The sequence below is a fragment of the Chelonia mydas genome, chromosome 12, assembly GCF_015237465.2.
Source record: "Chelonia mydas isolate rCheMyd1 chromosome 12, rCheMyd1.pri.v2, whole genome shotgun sequence".
Classification (NCBI taxonomy): domain Eukaryota; kingdom Metazoa; phylum Chordata; order Testudines; family Cheloniidae; genus Chelonia; species Chelonia mydas.
In genome coordinates, this window is record NC_051252.2 from 24,845,434 (window position 1) to 24,863,729 (window position 18,296).

Here is an 18,296-nt window from a genome sequence, read left to right on the forward strand (position 1 = left end):
CTGGTTTCATGCTTTACAAAATTCTCACCCTTACAAAAAGTACTAGAGTTGTATTGATAGTCCCAACACCATCATCCTTATCATAAACTGTGTGATTATGGATCATTGTTCTAGAATACTGTAGGTATTTATGGGAAACAAATTTGCTGGTCATAGTCATTTCCCAGCAGACTCATTAAGGGACAAACTCATTAAGGGACAACCTACCATCTCGGCTGGCACCTTGTTTGCAGCCTTTAGAAAAAAAGCCAAGGATTGAATAAATAAGGAAACAAAACGACACCTAGCACATTTACATGGTCAAGTCGGGAGCTTTGCGCTGTTCGTACAGTGCCTGTGCTCCAGAATCTAAACAAACCGAGCACCCTCCTCTCCAGAATGTCAGTTTGGCACATTTCACCTCTTCTAAATTCATACACAATAAATAAATAAATAAATACAAGTACTGTCATGTTTTACTGAAATTTGTCTGTAATCTTTCAGAGGCAAGGTCTGTCTCTTACTTTACCACTATCCAGTGCCTCGCACAGTGGGGCCTGACCCTGTTGCAGCCCGCTCAAGGTGACTCCATTGCTGATTAAATAAATAGACGTTGCCCATGTTTGTTATGTATTTGTAACTAGGGCTAAGGACACTCAGACACCACAATGATGAGCCAGATACCTTAGCCCGCGGGCTTACAGGAACCATTGCTAGTCCTCAGCACTCCCATCCTGCTGTACCGCTTCCAAGCGTTGTACGCACATTAAGTAATTGATGCCCCGGACCCCTGGGTGCTCACCCAGGAGAGGCCACAACCCGGGCTTTCCCTTGCACCCCGGTGTGTACGGGCCGCGTGGCAGTGACCCAGCCGCCGGCCTGGAACCCCCCCGCCAGGGCTCCAGGGCGGGGGCGCTGGGGGCGGGGCTGGCCCGCTGCCGCTGCCTCTCCCGGGCCTTGCCTCAGCGGCGCGTCACGCCGGGGAGGGCCGGGGCTGGCCGCGGCATAAATAGGAGCGCGGCGGCGCGGGCTGCTAGGAGCTGGCATCAGGGAGCGGCGCTCGCGTGGCTGAGCGCGGCGACAGGGAGAAGGCATCGCCGGGGAATCCCGTCTCCTCTCTGGCCCCCGTCCCAGGTAAGCCGGCCGGGAACCGACCCAGGTCTTTGGGGAGGGGGAAGCTGCCGGGGCGCCCCCGGGCGGGCGAGGGGAGGCGGCGACGGCGCGGCTTCAGCGCCTGGCAGGGCGAGGGGCCGGCGGGAGCGGGGAGTCTCCCTGGGGCGAGCAGGGGGATGCGGAGCCTGACGCCGCCCGGGTCGCTCTCCCCCCAGCTAGGCGCCCCCATGACTCTGAACCGCGGGGACAAGCCGCGCTGCCTGGAGAAGCGGCGCTGCAGCACGCCCTTCGCCGCCCACCAGCACCTGCACCGGCGGAGCATGCCGGTGGATGACCGGGAGCTGCAGGCGTCCGTTCCGCCAGGCGCCCTGCTGGGCGAGTTCTCCCCGCTGGGCCGCAGCACCTCGTACAACCCGGACCGCGAGAGCTGGGCGTCCGACTCCTCCGACTCGGTCATCTCCTCGGGCAGCGACTTCGACAGCAACCTCTACAAGGTGATCCTGCTGGGCGAGCACGGCGTGGGCAAGACCAGCCTGGCCAGGATCTTCGGCGGGGTCGAGGACTGCCCCGATGCGGAGGAGGCAGGTGAGCGCGGCGGAGCCGGGGAGGGAGTGGGGCCAGCGGGCTGTGAGGGGGAAAGCGGCACAGTCCACAGCCGCAGCGCCCCGCCGCTAGCGACTCCCCCTTCCCAGCCCTGCCCGGACAGCGAGTCCCAGGCTGGAGCTTCGGTACAGAGCCGCCCGCTTTAAGTGTCTGGCCTTGAACTACAGCCTTAGTGCGGAGGAATTTACAGACCCCTTCTGGAGCTGGACATGCAGTGTGTCCATCAACTCCGTGTGCTCACATGTCTATTACATCTAGACCTAGACAAGTATAGGATAAAACAATTTGTGGTTTAAACAAAATGAATATGTATTCACACACTAATAGGTTTGCATAAGCCTATTATTGTATGAATGCATATTAAGTGTGACTATAGTTGAAAATTAACTCAGTCACATCAATACATTAATATTCGTGTAAATGTAGCTGATTTGGGATACCCAATATGTGCTCCTCTTAGTAAGGAAAGGCTTGGTTTCAGGGCATTTTTCTATAGAATAAACAAAGGCTTTTTATGATTAAGAAATGTAACAATTAATCTTTAACACTTTGGCTACTGAACAAACTAATTTTTCATAATTTAATACACCGTCCCATTAGATGGTTTAAAGGTTCATGTAACAAATAATACCGGACTGTTATATTGAGGTTTATAAGTAGATCTCAAAGTACTTTACAAAGGAGGGCTGTATCATTATCCCCATTTTACACATAGTATATTTCTAAATTTGTCTTATTGACCACATAGATGGCAGTCAATTGACTAGAACTGCCCTGAAGCAAAGTTTTCTAAGCTCCCTTCATGTGGAGTAAGGAAATCTAGGCACTTTTAAACATTACTCCTTAAAGTCAGACATTAAGGTAAAAAACCTCCCTAAAATAATGAGGATTCTCACTTAAACCCAAACAGCAGGAAAATGCAGAGCTAAGTTCTCACTCCATATAGTTGTACCTATGTTTGCAAATGGACTGCAGAAGTCTCTGGGGTGAGACTTCAGTGCATAATATTCTACACCCTGGGGCACAATCCTGAAGTCCTTACTGAGTCAATGAGAATGCCTTGAGTAAAGATTATTTTTAAATATATGCTACAATACTCAGGTATAACATGGTGAGTGAAGGATGGAGTGATGGCCTTTACTTTGAATTTACTTTTTTCTTGGCTGCGGTCACTACTTGACCATTGAAGCATTTAAAAAAAATTGTTGAATTCAAAATTTGCTAGAGAAACAGTATTGATTTCATATTGCACACACTATGCAACCTTCTTTGTCACCATAATGAAAGTATCTGTAAATAGTAAATTAGGTAAGAACCAGTTTGGAAGCAATAATTGTGGTAACGACTCTATCTTAAAAAGAAAAGGAGTACTTGTGGCACCTTAGAGACTAACCAGTTTATTTGAGCATGAGCTTTCGTGAGCTACAGCTCACTTCATCGGATGCATAGCATATCGTGGAAACTGCAGAAGACTAACACGGCTGTTACTCTGAAACCTGACTCTATCTTAGTCAATCAGGTGTTGTGAAGTGTTCTGATTGCCAAGATTTTTGCAGTCAACGAAGTCAAATAATGATTTTAAATTTTCTCTCTATAGGGAATACATATAACAGATCGCTTATAGTCGACGGAGAAGAAGCTTCTCTCATAGTGTTTGACATATGGGAGCAGGTACGAATAGTCCATTTTATTTATGGGTCACTTGTTAATTGCACAACCTAGGCATAGTTTCAGAATAAGGTAGTGGATGGCTACTTATTGTTATCTAACATCCTAATAGAAAATAATATTGAGATTCTTTGTTCTGTGTTAACTCAGTTTTCTAGTAGTACATTTCTAGTAGCTAGGTTATTTCAGACCATGTTTAGGGCCAGACTGAACCCCTTACTCCTGCTGCTAGGGAGTTACCGGAACAAGCAGACTCTGTCAAGCCAATGAGGCAGTTCTGTGAGTAGCTGCTTATCAGTCAGTAAGGGGGTCACAATCTGGCCCATCACAGGCCTTGATGCAATTTGTGGAAATAGGAAAGCTCTTTCTTTATAATAGAACATCCAAAACTGGGATTTTTTCCCTCCCAAGAACGATTTAGTAAAATTTAATACAGACTTGCAATTCTTTATGTTAAAAATGTAATATAAAAAAGACCAGCTGTAGCAGGGTTTCCAAAATAATTCACTTATTAGAACCAGGAATGTGTAGTTTTATGTATTTTCAATGCAATAAATGGTTCCATTCTTTTTTCCTTTTAGGATGACACCCAGTGGCTTCAGAATCATTGTATGAAAATGGGGGATGCCTATATTATTGTGTACTCAGTGACAGACAAAGTTAGTTTTGAAAAGGCCTCAGAACTGAGAATTCAGCTAAGAAGAGCAAGACAAACAGAAGATATTCCCATCATTCTCGTAGGGAATAAAAGTGACCTTGTCCGATCCAGAGAAGTCTCAGTAGATGGTAAGAGATGCTACTGAATTGTGAATTCAGGTCAAAGTTAATAACCAAGGCTGCAGAGAATCCAGTTCTACTGCAGAAAGGGACATGATTTGAAGAGTCTGGTTCATAGACATTCCATGTTCAGAGTTTGGAGCACAGAGAAGGAGCAAACTGTCAGGAGCAGAGCTGGTTGATTTGTGACTATCCTTGGCATAGTGCCCTGAAGCTGCAGTAGTAAAGGAGTGGCTTAGAGCTGCAGCTTCAGGGCGCTACTGCATGCGTCTCAAGGTCAATAGTGACTGAAAGTCATTAGCCATCTTCTGGCTGCCCAAGGACACTTATGAAATGACTTGATGTCTCAATCCTGTTCCTAATGCACAGAGGTACAAAACCCACAACTGGCAATTTCTGCTGAGGGCAAGACAATAGAGACTGAACAATCCTTTCTCCTATAAAGTGATCTCATGATGGGATGGAGATATATTGGCAGGGCAATGTGGGGACACTTGCTCTGCTTGAGTCTATGCTGTGACTCCTCTGTGTATTTCAATGTCAAAGACTGTCAACCAAGCATCTACCAACAGCACTGAATCCACATCATTTTTAAAAATTTGTTTTTATATTCACTAGATGGAATGTTGAGATACTAGCTCCTCCAGGCACGTGATTGTCATGGTGTTGTCTCATTCCCTGCTTTAGACTGCCCACTAGCCTGCAAAGGCAACATGGAGCAGTTGCTTGCTTGTGGGCTGGTGCAGTGCCCAGAAGGTCTCTGTTGCCCCAGTGGTGATTCTATTTATTGATGTGGTTTGCCCTGCTCAAGCTGATTAAGTTTACAACTTCAGGGTCATTGTTTTACCACAAGCTGAATGTGGAAATTCATGCTTCAGCAGTGGTTAAAAGTAGCTTTATCTCTGAAATATTAGAGTTGCAACCTATTGTGGATGCAGACCTTGCTACACCAAAATGAATTATACCTTCCTGACTTCTAACAATGGGTCTGGTGATCTTGGCCTTCCTAGCTATAACTGTTCCAAATAAAGCCTATCTTAGAAAATTCACTGCTTTTACAGTAATAGCTTTTGCAGAATGTGGCAGCAGAACTGTGCCAGGGCTTTCACCTGAAAGAAATGGTGATATTGGCTCTGTCTTATGCTGGCTGCCCTCTTGTACAAGCATGTTTGCATGCCTTGTTTAAACTATGAACCATAGTGGGCCAGTTTATTTGAGGGACTCTGTTGCCTTATGTTCCATCAAATTGGTGGACTTGAGACTTCCAACCCTAGCATGGTATAATCTTGAAAAGACAGGACAGCCTTCTCTGAGGATCCAGTCCATGCATGAGAATGGACTAGATGACCTCTCAAGGTCCCTTCCAGTTTTATGATTCTGTGACTGGGAATATTCATCTCAACATTCATCAAAGTATATTAGTGGTATAAAGGCCATATTCCCCTAATAAGGGTATTTTAAGTTACATTGCAGCTTTCGATGCCAATATGCATGAAGGAAAATCTCATTCTACTGTCATTCACTTGCCCCTTTTTCTGTCTTTCTAGAGGGACGGGCCTGCGCTGTGGTGTTTGACTGCAAATTCATTGAGACGTCGGCTGCACTTCATCATAATGTGAAGGACCTGTTTGAAGGTATCATTCGACAAATCAGACTTCGCAAAGACAGTAAGGAAGACAATGCCAGGAGAATGGCCAATGCAAAAAGAAGAGAAAGCATAAGCAAAAAGGCAAAGCGATTCCTTGGGAGAATTGTGGCAAAGAACAATAAGAAGATGGCTTTCAAGGCAAAGTCAAAGTCTTGCCATGATTTATCTGTGCTTTAGAATCTTTCAGCAAGGTCAGATGCTGCACATGGGTTGTGAACAAGCATTTGACTTCTGAAAAGTGTGAACAAACCTACATGGTGATAAAAATGAATGACTTATATGGGACACTCCTTAATGCCTTAAGGTTCATAAGCAAAACCTGGAAGCTACATTACCATGTACACTTCAGCGGTAAATGGTTTAAGCATCAGTGTGTGTGCAAGTAAATGAACTAATTTTAAACAAGTGGCTTCATATGCCCACATTTTCACTGTGTACATTTGTTACATGTCCTCCTGTTCTGTGGATACCAGAGAAGCAAAGATAAAGGATGATAAAGTGAAATATCACCATGAACTTGTCTCCTTTGCAGAGCAAAACTTGAAAATGTTTGTACGCAGGCTCGTACACTTTTTTTAGTATAAAATAAGCAATGATAAATACTTTTTAAATTGGGGGGGGGGGGCAGTTCAAACAGCATTAGAATGGGAGATAGCTATATATATAGTTAGATACAGAATAAATATCATTTATGAAGTTAATTTGCACTTCCATTAACTGTTACTCAATTTGTTACTTGTTTACATGCAGATTTTATAATAAAGTTATTTCCTGTTATACTATTAGGCTGTGTTTTTTCTCATAGCAAGCACAAAGTGAGACAGTGTTTACTGTACAAAAAAGGGGTTGTCTACACATGGACTTTTTCATTACTAGGGTTTCTGAATAACTTCTGAGCCAGACAATCTTATTCCAGAATAAGGAAGTGCATTAAACTAAAATGGAATAAGTGTCCAGACAAAGTTAGCCAGGAACAGTCTCAGCTGGTATAAATAGACTTCAGTAGATCTGTGCAGATGTACACCAGATAAGACTCTGGGTTTAAAAATGGATGTCCTTCATTCCAAATCAAGAGTGTTTGATATAAATATGTATAATAGATCCTTGGCCACATAAATAGACCCATTTATTTCACTAGGACTACTCACGTCAGTAAGGGCCTGTTCCTTCACCTGTTTAAGGTGTCAAAACTTGCATGGGCTTCAACAGGAGCAGGAATAAGCCTGCTGTGTAAAACCTTTAGCCAGATGCAAGTCTTTCATTTAAATAAATGATATGATGAAGCTCATGCTGTGCTACTCCTAAGGTGCTTTATGGCCTTACATTGTGTTAAAGGAGCAAATGAACTTCCTTCCCTCCTCCCACCCCCCTATTGGGAACTGGCCTGTTGTAGAAGAGGCAGATCAGGGAAATCTCTGAGCAGCTCTGCTAAAAGCCTCAGCTTGGAAGCACTGTGGCTAATATGAGTGCAACATGCCATTCTGGTCTACTGTGCTGTTACCACTTAGTTTTAGTGTTTTTTGCTTCATTATTATTTGACTCATCCCTGTTGATGAGATTAGATGGCTTGTCTAGCTGTTGTCTTAGTAAATCACTTGTTCCATCAATTTTAGTTTCCAGGTATAGAACTTATTCTCTTAATTAAATTCATAACTCCACCTCTCTGACCAAAACAGTCTTCCTGTTCTCTTCTATTTCCCTTACCTCCTATCTAGCATGATATTTCCAAAAGAGAGCTTTAAACTTGCACTCACAAATGTTCATGCCCAAGATTTTGTATGGGTGGCTTTTACTTTTTCCACAAGCAGAATAACTATTGCATATCCATTCCATCTTACTGCTGGATCCTGTCAGTGCTCACAAGCTAAGTGTGGTTGGGTCAATACTTGGGAGACCTCCAAAGAAAAGCCAGGTACTGCACAAAGAGGAATCAGTGCTTTTGTAGGTGGCATTCTTTGCTCAATCCGTAGTGAATCAATGCTCCAGCCTGGTGCTAGGAGGCACCAACTCCTGGGTCACACATAAAACCAAATTATTGAACACTAGTAGCTTGTAAAGAGCTCATGATGATCTTCATAAGAGGTGTTAACTGGTGGTCTGGTTAAAGTCCAACTCAGGTGATTCCATGCATATCCCTAACTCTCTTCCCCCCTGAAATTTCAACTGAATGTAGTACTCTGCACTAAACTATGATCACTATCATCTAACCCTGCTCAGGGATGGCAAAACAGTTGCATCTATTTACTCTGGAGCTTTAACGCTGCTGCAAAACATCCCAAGTCACATGCACCTGCTATAGCACAGAGTGTGAGCTTGTTCCTCTTAGACTCAGTGCCAAAACTACAAAGTGACTCCCTATGTTTCATGAAGCTTTGCTCTTTTAGTCACCTTGTGCTTTCAGAATGACCACTGGAGGGTTGATTGTCAGATTTATTCTTTGTTTGTAGGACACTAGATACAGTTGCTTCATTGAATGTGAGCTCTGAATTCCATTTTTAACAAATAAGGACTATGCTACAAGCTCACTGGTTAGAATTTGGGGTCTCACAAGGCACTATTATGATTGTGTCACTCTTCATGCTAAAACATGAATGTAGCTCTAAAGCCTCCTCAAGGTCATGGTTAATAGTTGTGCTCATGAATACTGTGCATTGTAAATCAGACCTTTTTCTGTATTCATGAATTCACAAGAATGGATTCTGAACAACTCTTAAACTTGACATATTTATGAATACACTGCCAGAGATTTTATAAAATGCAAAGTATTTGTTTACATAGAAAGCATTGTCACATGGTAGAACTATATGAAACAAATTGAGTCAGTCTAAAGAGTCCATGACTTGTCTAATCTTCTCCCTTGGTGAAATATGTACAATAATATTTATTCTAAATACTCATCTATTTGTTATGTTTGTATAGGGTTTAGCACAATGGATCCCAATTCATGACTAGGTCCTTTAGGTGCCACACTAAGATAATTAATAGTAATCTAATCCAAATTCATTTTCCTGTAACAGTAGAATCACTGTTTTCTAGAGATAATATTTCTGGGATCAATAAAATAAAACATGAAGTTCCTCCAGTCTCATGTTATTAGGTGGAAATTTCAATTGCACCTACACAAGTTAGGTGCCGAACTCTCATTGAATGTCAATGAGAATTGGGTTCCCAATTCTATTAAATGCCTTGGAAAATTCCACCTCACATCTTTAAGAGTATCAGTATCATCTCTAATTTTTTGCACTTTGAGATCTGCAATTGGAAAGTAAGCTCGGAATGCTATTGTTAGTGTGTGTGACTCTAGTGCTTATGAAAGTTACCAGAAAGAAGACTGCTCCCTGCAAATCTCTGTTTATTTCCAGAACCCACACAGCATGGGCAGTGGCACTGCAAGCTTTCCTGTACTGCTCTGCCAAGGTACATCAGCCCTGACTTTGAGGGACAGCCTTTAGAATAGGAAGGTAATTCAGCCTACACACCCATTTAATCCTCTGCCTTTTTGCTGACTGCCAACTAATGGGTCTCTTATTATTCGGTGGTGGTGCCTTTTGTGTTCTTGGCATAATTACAGTTGTTCACAGTAGATTTATCAGCATCTTCTATGGCAGGGATGCTGGAACAATTTGTACATTGGGGGTGCTGAGAGCCATTGAACCAGAAAGGTGAACCCTGTATATGATGGAAAGCACTTCAAGCCACCTGCACCCCTAGTTCCAGCACCTATGTTCTATGGTGAAAGGAAATAGTCTAATATCCAACCTACATCTGATCCTGATAACATGTAAACAAAGTGAAGTCTCCTCAAATTATTATTATTAAAATAGCACTGTAGCTTTAAAATAGGAAAGATATTAAACAAGTATAATTTCTTTCTCACACCAAAAATATTTACAACAGAAAGAGTCAAATCCCTGGATGCTTTATTATTCCCTATATGCCCATTTCTTGGGTAAATTGTAGCATTATCAAATAATCGTTTCACTCAGGAATACTTTCTCAAAAAAAGGTATTACTAAAGTCATCCCACCATCACTATAGGGAAGTGGTAGAAAATGGTCATGATCAGGGCTTAAATTCTCAAACAATATATGCCAGAGCTCCCCATGCTCCCTCCCCCAATTTGGGGCTCCAGCCGTCAGCTGCATACTGGGGAGGTCTCAGGGCTTTAGCCCTGTGGGGGAGGGGACACGCCAGGGCTTGGGGCTTTAGCCCCACAGGTTTAAAAATATTTACCAGAGCTCTGCTCCGGACAGCTCTGGCTGAATTTAAGCCCTTGTTCTTCTTCTTCTTCACTGAAAAAGTATGAACAGTGAACTAAGGATTAAGAACCCAAAGGAATGCTCACCAGGAGTTCAATGAAGGTAGGATAATAATATTACGCTGAAGTTGGGTAAAGAACAATGGCCAATTTTATTTAAAAAATTACGTACAGCGTAACCATACATACCAGTACCTTGCAAAGATCTCACTGCATCTCTATCCCTAAACAAAGGTGCTGTCTATTTAACATTGTCTATTATTTTATTTCTTATTGTCTATCATTCCTAGGATAATTTGGTTTCCTTTTTAAATAAAAATAACCATATCTTGCCAGTATTGAAATTTTTGAAAATTTTAAACAAATTTCCAGTTTAAAAAATTAAGAGTTCAAGTGGTTTGAACTGTCCCCTACTCAATGACAGTTTGCACCTCGAGGGAGAGAAAGAGGGATCTGATATTTATTCCTAAATAAAGTTATCCTGAAACACTATTTAAAAATCAAAGGGGGAACAGCTGATTCAGTTTAGAAGCCTACACAAAGTTCTAGCACTCCGCTCTAGGAGGCACAGCTATGGACTTTTTACCTTCCCACAACTACCATGCCCTAATAATCACCTATTCTGAACACTGTCACTCTTCCCCCCCCAGCGAATTACCACCACAGACAAAAACGGATGGAGAACATCTAAAGGATTTCTCTTGTCTCATTCTGTTTTTTCTTTGTCTCCTCAAACTGTTCTGTTTAAAATAATCAGATGGAAACTAGAGCTGACAAACCTTTTCTATTTCCCATATCATATCACATCACATGAGCCGTAAAAGATCAGACTCTGACATAAATTTGGCAAAGAGATTGACCCCAAGAACATGTATTTTATACATAAAATATCTGTTTTCCCATCCTCCTAAAAAACAGTTCCACTCAGCCCCAAAATGGTGCCTTGTGGGTAGCTAATGGTCAGGGCTTGAGGAGTGGGCACAGAATCTGTGCCATGTTGTCCCCCACTCAGAAGAGTCTACACTTTGCAGATGGCATGGCAGCAGAAGAGGATGAGCCTTATCACCTCCAAGCTGAACTATTGCAATATGCTCTGCTTAACAAAACACCCAGAAGCTTCAGCTAGTAGAAACTATGGCCAGATGAATGAAATTGATCAGGCCAAAAGGAGCACATAATTTCTGTGCTCTGGCCTGGCTTTTTATACATTTCTAGGTGCAATGCATGTAACAGAGGATTATCTATAAAGCTGTAAATAGCCTTTGCTGGTTAAAACTGAGGCTGCCTCCTCTTATTGCATCTTTTCTGGCTAGCTGCAGAGCTCATTGAAGTTATTGTAAGGACTGTGGTATTTCCTGACTTTAGAGTGCTTAAAGTTAACAGTTGCTTTTACAAGTGGAATTTATATTCAGCTCAAAATGACTTGATACATTATGAGGCATCATAGCAAAGATCTGTTCACTACCTCCTAAGATCCAGGGGGTTATACAAAACAAACCCCAAAACCCTGAACAATCAAAGAAAACATGGCTGAACTAAAACCTACAATGCATTTTAAAAGCAAACCAACTCACATGAACTCCATTTTAAAGTCAATGACATTGCACGGCCGGAATTGGTAATGAGGTCTATCCATCGATCTGATTCAGCACAAACAATAATGAAATGCTCTTTTGATATGTCAGATGTTAAGCTAGTACTGTGCAGGTATGTCAGTTGGGTGACTCCCTTTTATCATATGCTCAGTATTTTACGCCAACTTCCCCTAATCTTTCCACCCTCCATTGTTCCATACTGTCACTTTTGCAGCAGTAGCTCTGTGGGAGCAGGAGAGTGACGCTCTCTGCTGCTACAAAAATGACTGAAAAACATTAGCTGTCAACAGTTGCAATATGAACTGGGTCCCCCAGCCTATTGTTTTACATAATAAAGTCTAGATTAAAATGTCAGATTTTGCTGTACATCCATCCATGATTAAGACAGCATAGCAAATTAAATTACTCTCTCCTTGAATGTCAGGGGTCCTGGGTGCTTACAAGGCAATGGGGAATGGTAGACTTGTAGCCAATCTGTTGATGAATAGGGATGGAGCGTTTAATAATTAATGCAATCTGACATCCTTCCCTCATTTTTACCCTAAATCCATTCTGTAGTGGAAATCTTTTAGGCCACAGTTGCATATGCTCTTTTGCACTCACTGTTCACAGAATGGTTTATACTGTACTATTGCAGGTCCCCCAGGCTACCCAGTCCAAATTGGAAAATATGCTTAGAAGCTTGATCCTAAAGAAACGCTATCAGGTCACAGTTAAGAGCAGTAGAAAGATTTCCATGATTTTTTTAAAATTCTAATTAAAACATTTTATTCAACAAATCAACGTTTCTCTGCAGGATTTGCAACCTACACATTGCAGCCTTGTGCTAGTCCAGGAGAATCTGGAAGTGGAAACTGACTACGAAAATACTAAACTGGTTAGCGTCTGTCAATCTATACACCATGTTCTCATCTCTGTATTATCTGAGCACCTGGTCTCTCTTCACTGCCCAGGCTGAAATGCAAAGACATCACCAAGCAGAAGTAGTGAAAAGTAGATTAGGCTTTTTAATTCTTTCAGTACAAATAAGATAAGGTTTTACTTGTAACATAGGTAAGGAACTAGAATTATATTAATACACATGTAGTGTGCACATGCATATGTGAGTTACTACTACTCTTTATTTGTATTGTGATAGTGCCTAGGAGCCCTAGTGATGGACCAGGACCCCACTGTGCTAGGAGCTGTACAAACGGAACCCCTGCCCTAAAGAGCTTACAATATAAGAGCTAATGTGGACATGATACCACAGTGACAGGCAGCAGCACAAGAGCCTGACAGAATGTGGCCTGAACTGAGCTTCATGCTGAACTAAAAGGTATCCAAAGGGGTACATTAAGTTACTTCGTGTCCTCTCTTCCACCTTGCCCCCCAAATCCCAAGTCTGCCTGGCATATGGGCTAGACTCCAGTGCAAAATGGAGCCACCTCAAGTAGGGTTGTCACCTTTCTAATGGCTGGTAACCAGACTCCTGAGGCCTTGACACCTGCTCCGCTTTCCCCTCCCAGATAAAAAAACTGGACATCAGGTCTTGTCACATGGCACCTGGACACAAGCCGAAACCCAGACTTTCCAGGTGAAAACTAGAAAACAGCTGGCAACCCGAACCTCAAGACTGTGCTACTTTACACCTGACATGCCTGGTGATCCCTGGCTGCTAAACTCCCGCCTGGGAACCCAGGCAAAGGATATGCTGGTCGTACTGCGTCCTAAGAGAAAGCCAGCATAAGAGCCACTATATTAACCCTACACCACTGGAGAATTTGTCTGTGAAGCAGGGAATTCTCTACTAGACAGTTAAACTTGCTAGGAGACCACTTAGCACTGCTGGAGTTGTCACTGCTTTGTAAACAACATTTTTGGAATGTCCCACTTTAAAAAAAACAACAACAACAGACAATTCTTTTGTTTCTTTTTCATAGTTAAGTTTGTACACAGTTTTTAAATGTTCAAATAAATGGGGTGCAGAGATCAAATTAATATTAAATTCAAGGAATAAGGGGCAGTGGTCAAGCCAATAACAGCTCCTGCAGAACACCATCTCATTCAATGCACATTTTGCCAGACACACACGTTCACCGGATAGCTAAGTCAGTCATGCATGCATAACACAACCTACCTTTACTACAAAGCATAGCTAATTAAATGTCAGATCGAAAACTGAAATGGATAAATCCCCGAAAGTAAGAATATAGTATGGAAACACTCAACAACACACCGTTAATCCTAATGATCCCCAGTGTTTCCTTTGCACTAACATTCATCTTGAATTATCATTCATGATTAAGGCCCAGTCCTGCTCCCAATTAAATCAATGACAAGACTCTCATGCTTTTATGGGAGTTTAAAAGAGAAGGTATGCTGTTTTCTAAAAATTCCATGAATTCCCAAAATACTAACAGATTTGTGATGAACAATTTCATACTCAGCTTTTGGAAAATGAGCTGTAAATTAAATGCGCAGTTAACCTCTAGGGATCCTAGTTAGTGATTGGTACATTTTTAATTATAAAGTAAATAATTAACTACCAGGCCTTTATTATTTCACTCTCAATATTATGTTCTGCCCTTCAAGGAACATGATGAGGTAAGAAGCACTTTCCTTTTATCAAGAAAAGCATGGAATAGGTTAGATTTTTCATCCCGCTGCCAAGATTAAGAGCTAGATTGTGAACTCCTTACTCACACTGGTCCCACTGAAGGGATGTGTGTCCCCAACTTGCCAATGGTAAGGCAATCGTAGTCTGGCCTTCTGAAAGTGACCCCTAAAGCTAGCAGTTTTGCTTGGATTTTAGGTTCTGAAGCGTCTTGTTTTGCAAACATGCTAACAAAGTATTAAAGTGGGGATGTGATGGCGAGCAAACGTCAAACAGAAAAAAAAAAAACTGCTGACAATTTTTGGAAGGGGTGGAAACTATGTGACTATTGTAAAAGGCAAGTTACTATTCTGGGCATAAGCTTCAGATCTTTCTTGGGTAAAGGTTTTGAACATTTACTATATTAACAAACCAATATTGTTAGTCTGATTTTAATGATTTTATAAGTGTTTGTGCGTTAGGGTTTTTGTTTTGCGTTAGATGTGATTTGTCGAGGTGGCAAACTAATAAGAAATCAAAGCTAAGGTTATTTAAATTTTAAAAAATCACATTTGTTTTAACTGGAATTTTTCTTTTAATGACTTTTCTCAGAGCTTTGGGTGTAAAACACAAAAATGGTGAAATTAGACAAATATGCTGAGGGCACATTAGAGATTTAAGGGGAAAAATACATAAAAAACGTCAGAGGCTAATCTTGGGAAGTGCTGAGCCCGTGCAACTCTGACTGGAGTCAATAGCAGTCAGGGGTGCTCAGCAGCTCTTAGGATTTGACCCCATATGACCAAATGCAAGGGCAAACCAGTCCACAGTCCCTTGCCTGAGTAACCTGAGTGAGCACTGGGTAACCATGGGGGGCAGGCGGAAGGGGAGGGGGAGAGTGACAACAGACATGGTATGTGGGGGCTATGACAGCCTGATGCGTCCATACAGGAGATGGACTCAAGTGTCCATGCAGCAATCAGCCTTCTGGCTTCACCCCAGCCCCAGAGATATTGTTTCATGGACAGGGAAGGAACAAGTGGACCAATAGGCAGTAGAATACCCCTCTGAAGGCAATCAGTCAGGGGTATAAGATGACCCCAGACTCCCCTGTTCCCAACACCATATTCAAAAATATACAGCCTTGGTCCCAGTCCAGGGCAGAGGTTACTTTTTCCTGCTAACCCATGGAGCGGGCTTGGATACACACGGAGCTTGCTTGGGTTGGGGACCGGAAATAAAAGGGTGGCTTGCATTAATGCCTCGCCCTTGAACTACTCCCAGCAGGCGCTGGTCCCCCATGCCCCACCCTCATGCACCCACTGAAGGATTCATCAGTCTGAAGTGCAGCTGCTTTATACAGTTATAAGGAGCTTATCTATCCCTTACTGCTGCATAAGCCAGGGTCTGGATTTAGCTCAGACAAATGATGGGAGCTTTGACTGAGAGCAAGCGAATGAGGGGGCTTGATGTTGCCAGATAATTTTTTTCTTCACAGCGTCATGCATTGCAGGAGGTTTCCTATACTGCGTATTTCAAAGGGCCCCCTAAGAAACAACAAGCTATTTTTAATTCACTGATTGCAAGGCTCATTTTCCAAACAGGCAGGATAGAGGTTTAACTAAGACTCAATGGGTTACTAACATCCATTTCAGGGAACTAATTCCAGATCAGGTTTGTAAACCTTTGTGATGAAGTTTAGGCCTCTTCCTAGACTTTACCTTGAATTCATCTTTAGGGGGTTGTGAGGAAAGCTGTCAAAACCGTACAAACATCTTCAACATTTTACATGACCCTGAATGTGGCTTGTTAGGGTCACTGGGTGCATAATGGACTAAGTAGATGTAGAGCATTTTAATTTTCCTGTTTCTTTCAACTTTAGATTTTTCCACAAGGATGAACAAGAAAGAGCTCAGCTAAAATCCTAATATTACTTACTCTTTTAACATCATTATCTGGGCAGTGACAGGGAAAGGAATAACCTTTTTATTTCAAAATGTATGCCCCTACCCTGCAGCTCCTTACTCCTGTGAGTAGTGCTCATGCAAGTAATCTCATTGAAGTAATTGACCAAACCCTGCTTCTAGTAAAACCAGGGTAAATCAGTGGATTTAGGTCCTGATCCTGGAAAGACAAAAACATGCTTAATCTCATGCACTGTACCAATGGGACTACCCACTGTGCGTGAAGTTAAACGTGTTTAAATCTTTGCAGGTTTAGGGCTGTACTCATGCTGTGCAATGGGGTAACCGAAAGCAGCATTTGGCCTAGTGAGGCAGTTTGTGTAAGTAGCACTCTTGTGACTATATGGGTATGTTTGCAGGACCAGGCATTATATTTTGACCTGGAATAAAACCAAAACCTGCAGGTATCAGTCTGGGGAAAGTCTGAACAAGGCTAGGATACTTCATTTTTTACCCCTGTCCTGCATCACCAAATTGCTGCTTTTATTTTACTCTAATCCTTTTTTATGGGGGTGTGGAAAGGAGAGGATTTATCAGGTACACATCACCAGGACAAGGAGGAGAACTTAAAATTAATCTATACCAAATTAAACATTGTTTCTCAGAATATTCATTGCAAATATAGTTCTGCATCGTACATTAAAATAGTTAAAAAACCATGAAGAAATGGTTAAATCATCAACTCAGCAAATGAATGTAATGGGGGACTGAACTTTACAAAGGAGAACTAGGCCATGATTCAACATTAGGGGAGTCAGGGTTGCCAACTCTCCCTATTTTTTCAGGAGTCTGGCAATACATGATGGTTTCCTTCAAGCCCCAGCTCCTGGAAACAAGTGATTTGTGAGACACACAGCTTTCTAGGCCTCATGGATGCAGAGAAAAGCATGAAAATGTGACTTGAATGAACCTCAAAAGGCACAAAAAACCCCAACCCCCTCCCTCGCACAATCACAATTACTCTTAGACATACCAAAATAAATAAATAATTTGAATCTCATAATATTTTGGTTCCTGACTCATGATTTTTAAACATTTGGGGTTGGCAATACTGAGGATTTTTGCAATAATTAGTAGAAAGTGTCCATTTTCACTCGAGAGAAAATAAACTCAGTTAATAAAAAGAACTAGATAAATTCATAGAGGATAGGTCCATCAATGGCTATTAGCCAGGATGGGCAGGGACAGTGGCCCTAGCCTCTGTTTGCTAGTAGCTGGGAAACGGGCAATGGGATGGATCACTTGATGATTGCTTGTTCTGTTCATTCCCTCTGGGGCACCTGGCATTGGCCACTGTCGGAAGACAGGATACTGGGCTAGATGGAGCTTTGGTCTGACCCAGTATGGCCGTTCTTATGTTCTTTAATTCACTGCTGTTCCAAATTACACCAGAGTAAATCAAGAGGGACCCTGTTGACTTCAGAGTAGAATTTGGTCTACATTTTTTTTTCTCCTTACACCCAAACCTTCCTTTATTAACTCTTCACAGTGATTCAGTACATTATGAAGTGTACCAGTTGTGCTTCATTAGGAGAGAGGACAACCTATAGTAGACCTAAATTGGATCTTAGGGCATCACCAATGTTCTAACTGGAGAGATGGTTATGTTCTCACCCACTACCATTTGGAAAAAGAAAGGAAAGAAAAGCTTGACAGAGCTGCAGTATATCACACACTCTTTCCCTATTTTGAGGTCTGGGTTTTGCTTTCATTTATGTAAATTATTGACAGATATTAATTTATGAAGATTTTAGAGATTTTATGGTATAAAGTAATCCCATATCATTTAGAATTTTGTCCCAGGTGTGTATGTATGTGTCCTCACCTCTAGGGTCGCCCATCACGCCTGAGCACCATATTTCAGGGAACTTTGTTTCTTATACTTCTCTCAGTGGGCACTTCCTTGGCTGTAATGGCCAGTCCCAGCCACTGTCTCCTCCTCACTCCCTCTATAGGAGTTCTGTAGCTCAGCCCTCTGGCTAAGTCACACAACAATGTACTCCCCATCTGGGGTAACAAAAAAGATCCAATTTAAAGTCCAAATCAAATGCTCAGACTAATCGTTCTTCTGCCCTACTCAGGTACCACTGAAGTCCTGGGCTTCTCCACCCCTTTT

The 18,296-nt window shown here is 42.2% G+C and overlaps 2 protein-coding genes across 2 annotated transcripts in view; both read left to right on the plus strand.

Moving 5' to 3' along the window:
* Positions 1-960: 960 nt before the first annotated feature.
* RRAD (RRAD, Ras related glycolysis inhibitor and calcium channel regulator) lies at positions 961-6,570 on the plus strand. Its single transcript, XM_037877392.2, has 5 exons — positions 961-1,113; positions 1,308-1,677; positions 3,293-3,366; positions 3,945-4,149; positions 5,688-6,570. Exons 2-5 carry the CDS (start codon positions 1,320-1,322, stop codon positions 5,963-5,965), a joined length of 915 nt encoding a protein of 304 aa, XP_037733320.1. The 5' UTR covers positions 961-1,113; positions 1,308-1,319; the 3' UTR covers positions 5,966-6,570.
* A 7,622-nt stretch (positions 6,571-14,192) lies between these two features.
* Positions 14,193-18,296, plus strand: part of CDH16 (cadherin 16) — a 60,707-nt gene continuing 56,603 nt past the window's right edge. The window contains exon 1 of the mRNA XM_037877387.2: positions 14,193-14,227. Coding sequence (XP_037733315.1) covers positions 14,199-14,227 — 29 coding nt within the window. The 5' untranslated portion in view covers positions 14,193-14,198. The remainder of the gene's footprint in view (positions 14,228-18,296) is intronic.